Here is a 4,391-nt window from a genome sequence, read left to right on the forward strand (position 1 = left end):
GGCTATTATTAGTTAAGTTTTTGGGGAGTCAAAAGTTTTATATGGATTTTCAACTGCACAAGGCGTTGACATCCCTAACCTGTTGCATTGTTCAAGGGTCAAGTGTATTTGGATCTCTGCCTCTGAGATGTTTCATTCTTCTTTGCCAAAATAGGGCTGCTTTTGTGAAGGAAAAGAAATACTGCTCACCAAAAATTCATAGAAAAAATAAGGCTGGGTACAGTGGCTCTCACCTGTAATTTCAGCACTTCGGGAGGCTGAGGCAGGTGGATTGCATGAGACCAAGAGGCTAGGATGGGCAACATAGTAAGACCCCATCTCTAAAAAAAAAAATTAAATTAAATTTTAAAAATAGCCAGATGTGGTGGTGCTTGCCTGTAGTCCCAGTTACTCAGGAGACTGAGGCAAGAGCTTTGCTTGCGCTTTGCAGTTTGAGGCTGTAGTGAGCTATGACTGCACTGCTACACTCTAGCCTGGGCAACAGAGGAAGACTCTGTTTCTTAAAAAAATAGGAAACATATAAGGGTCACAGTGTTGTAAGAAGGATAAAAGAACAACAGAAGGACAGGAAAAACTTAGTTTTGATTTAAGATGGCACAAAATAGCTTTAACATCTTACATTAAGTCATTTAAATTCTTTCAGTCTTAGTTATATCATTATGATTTCTGTGCTCTTATGTGACACACAATTTCATTAGACAAGAATTCTTTTGAAATTGATGAACATGGCCAGAATTGGAGGGAGCATTGGGAAATGAAGATCCAGACTTCAAAGTCATAGAAGATTAGTAGCAAAGAGTTAAAAGTTCGAACTGACCTAGGCTTAAATTCTGGCTTTACAATATACCAGCAAATGACATTGGGAAAATTTCTCTGTGCCCATTTCCTCACAAATTAAACTGAAGGTAATAACAGGTACCTAAACTGCGAATGTGGTGAATGTTAAATGTGATAATATGTGTTAATTGCTTAATGATGCCTGGTAACCAGGAAGGGCTCAAAATGAGGTAGAAAATACAGTGGAATATATCTATTCATATAAGAGACACAATTTTCTTTTTACTTTTTTCAAGTTATGTTTTTCCCCCAGATGGGGACAAAACAGGTTTTGAGCATGTTGGCAGAAAAAACACAAGTAAATATGGTAGTGATATAGCAAGACACAGTAGACACAGCATTTCACAGCAGGAAGAACGGAAGACACAAGAATTGAGCAAGCAAAAGAGGAATATTATTCAGACATGGAACTTTTCAGTGCAATGGCTAAAAATACTGTGGGTTAGTCAAAGAAACTGAGTTGTTCTGTGGGCTAGAAACCCTATGATTTATAAAACACAGTACATCATCTGTCAATGGCTGTTCTGTATATAACCTATGGTCTCTCTATTTCCAGAATTACCCTGATTTTCTAGCCTCATTGGGGATACTGATTGAGCTTTGTGAATGTTTTTCTGTGAGCATCTTGAGTGAAGAATCACTTAGACCACATTGTCACTGCTTCCCCAAACTCAAAATTATGTTCAGGGTTGACAACATCTGTACTTTTATAGCCCTCTCATGGGTTGACATTTTGTCAAACTCTCATGGGTAGACAAAATCCCCCATCTGCATGCAGTGTTTAAGTTAATGTGAGAAAATGAAGGTTTCAGAAAGGAGCAACAGTGTACCTGAAGACAAAACTTTGGACATGTTTTATATTCATTCAGGGCCATCATGTTTTCTTAGGACTGTCAGGGATAGCTTCACAGTCATGACTGTAATCTCTGTACCTGGCCCACAAACACTCCATTCTTTTAAACTGGTCAATTTGCTTTAAAAGTTACTAGTTTTTTGCCTCCTTCTACTGTGTGCCAAACACTATGTCAGGTGCCATGGCTGTAACGATAAATAAGACATGGTCTTTACACTTACGGAGCACACAGTTTCAACACATAACATATTGCCATGTCCCAAGTTTTGTATTCAAGTACATGAAATCAGCCAAATTAGATAATCAACAAATACTTATGAATTGCTTTTTATGTGCTGAATTAGATCATGATCCCTGGCCATGGTGGCAGTCCAGCAGTGAGGCACAGGAAGTGGTGTTTAGAAGGAAAGAGTGACCTAATGATGACAAGTTGAGATGATGGAGACAAATTCCCTACCTTCCAGAAGGAAGGTAGATGATGGGGGAGAAAGAAGTGGAAGAGGAATGATTCTATGCTGTAATGGTTATAAGCACTGGTACAACTGTGGTGGGGTGAGCACCCCACCATGAGCATGCTCAGAAGCCCCCTGCTGCAGACACTCTCAGGCTCCCCTGCCAGTCAACGAAAGCTGACGAAGGCCATGCCAGGCTGGGTGGACTCAGATTCAGGTTCTTGGCTGTGAGTCTCCAGGGGCCTGACATCTGCCTCTGGCCAGACAAGAAGCTGATGGTGCCCTTGTGGCCCCATTCGTAAAACGAATTTTGCTCAGAGTCTAGTAGGTTTCATTAAACTTTTGAAACACCAGTACTTAGACTTCAAAAGAACGCCTCAGGGCTCTGGTCTCCTTCCTGTGCACTTAGCACATCTGATTTTGCCTTATTCTCCTGGTAAAGTTTTTGTTAAAGTTAGTTGTTAGCATGAGTAACATCATGAAGAAGTGGCAAAAAGCATGCAAAACTTGTCTGGGCTCAAAATATATCACAGACAAATTCTATTCAAAGTGGTGGTTTTCATGGTCACATTATTCTATAATCATTTACTGTCTTAGACTAGTGGGTCTGGTCTTCCACCTTGACTTTGTGTACTCTCATTCCACACAAACACTCATAGGCATAGAGTGGAGGTGGCCCCATGTCAGGTCCTAGGAGTGTCCCTGTATGAACCATCCCATGTGGACACACACAAAGGAGTTGGGAGGAGATGAAAGTCCTGCCTTTTTGGTAAAAGGCACATTTGATCTTTCACAACTACCACAGAGGACAAGGCAGGTTTCCTGGAAGAAGCACATGGGAGGGAAAAGGAAAATTAGAAGGCTTCATCTGAGAAGTTGAGGCTAAGCTTGAATTCCTAATTGCCAGAGGTCGTTTCCAAGAAGCATGTCTGTCTGTGGTGTACCAGCTTTCAGCTGGGTGGCTCCTAGATCATGTCTCTTTCGTCAACCAGGCTGATGGCACCAGCACCAGTAGCTTCCTTCCAGGAATGCATTGCCCATCCTCTCTGGTTTTCTGTTGAGTTGGCCTGGCCCTGCTTAAGAGAAAAATAATTGGTATTCTTTCCTCCTGTGTCGGGCAGTAATTTCCTTTTGAGCCATCCCTTACAACAGGGCCAGCCCTCTGCAAAATTATGCAGTAGACAGTTTGCTTTTTTTTTTTTTAAGTACAATTTCCATTTTATTTTTCTCCAGAGAATAGTCTGTCTTCAGTCTTTAAGAACTCAGCTCCTTACATGGGCTTTGGTGGGGGACGTGGGGCAGCACCCACAGGTCTAAATCGAGGTGGGGGTGTTCGGTCCTTGCGGGCTTCATGAGATCGATTCCTGACTACTTTGCTGTGAATTGCACAACTCACACAGTAATGTAGCTTCACATACAGCTTGGGAAGCACATAGGCATCGAAGATGCTCGCTTCAGAAATGTCCCTGACTGCTGCGGCCTCCACTATGTTTCGAATGACGAATTTCTTAATGGCCTTGTCCTTGGGCATGCATCGGGCACAGTTAGTGCAGCGAATAGGCTGCACGTGGCTGCGGCCCTTTTTGGTGTGACCGTTGTTCCTTCTTTTCTTTGTCATCTTGGAGGTACGGACCGAAGAGAGGAGTGACTGTTTGCTTTTAAGCATTTACTTTTTTTCTTTTTTCTGGTGACCATCAGCCACATTAGCCTTCTCCCATTGGCCCAAACTTTCAGGACCATTGTGTTTTCTTAGGACAGTCAGGGATAGCTTCACAGTCATGACTATGGTACCTGTATCCAGCTCACAAACACTCCTTCCTTTTAAAATTGTCAATTTGTTTTGAAAGTTACCAGTTTTTTGCCTCATTCTACCATGTGCCAAACACTATGACAGGTGCCATGGCTACAACAACAAATAAGACATGGTCTCTACACTTACAGAACACACAGTTTCATGAGACAAATAGGCAAGAATATCCAGTGTCACAACAAAGCTCCAACGGCATGAGACAGCATAAAACGTTGGAAGAAATGTCACTGTGGCATAGCATGGATAGCCCCTAAAGACAGAGGATTGTTCTGGAAAGGCCATTAAGGAAGCATCCTGTAAGGATAGGGATATGTGTAAGCTTTATTCCGAGGGCTGTGGGAGACCCCAAAGAAAGATATGCAAGAAGATGATGAGAACAGATTTGCAGGTTAGCAAATTGTCTCTTTAAAGCATAGTCAGGAGACAAGACCACTTAGTT

At 42.0% G+C, this 4,391-nt stretch overlaps 1 protein-coding gene across 1 annotated transcript; it reads right to left on the minus strand.

Annotated features, from left to right (window-relative positions):
- Window positions 1-3,338: 3,338 nt before the first annotated feature.
- On the minus strand, window positions 3,339-3,765 carry LOC464350 (small ribosomal subunit protein eS26-like). The gene has a single exon (XM_009455830.5). It carries the CDS (start codon window positions 3,758-3,760, stop codon window positions 3,413-3,415), a length of 348 nt encoding a protein of 115 aa, XP_009454105.4. The 5' UTR covers window positions 3,761-3,765; the 3' UTR covers window positions 3,339-3,412.
- Window positions 3,766-4,391: the final 626 nt, after the last annotated feature.

This window comes from Pan troglodytes, chromosome 7 (genome assembly GCF_028858775.2).
Source record: "Pan troglodytes isolate AG18354 chromosome 7, NHGRI_mPanTro3-v2.0_pri, whole genome shotgun sequence".
Classification (NCBI taxonomy): domain Eukaryota; kingdom Metazoa; phylum Chordata; class Mammalia; order Primates; family Hominidae; genus Pan; species Pan troglodytes.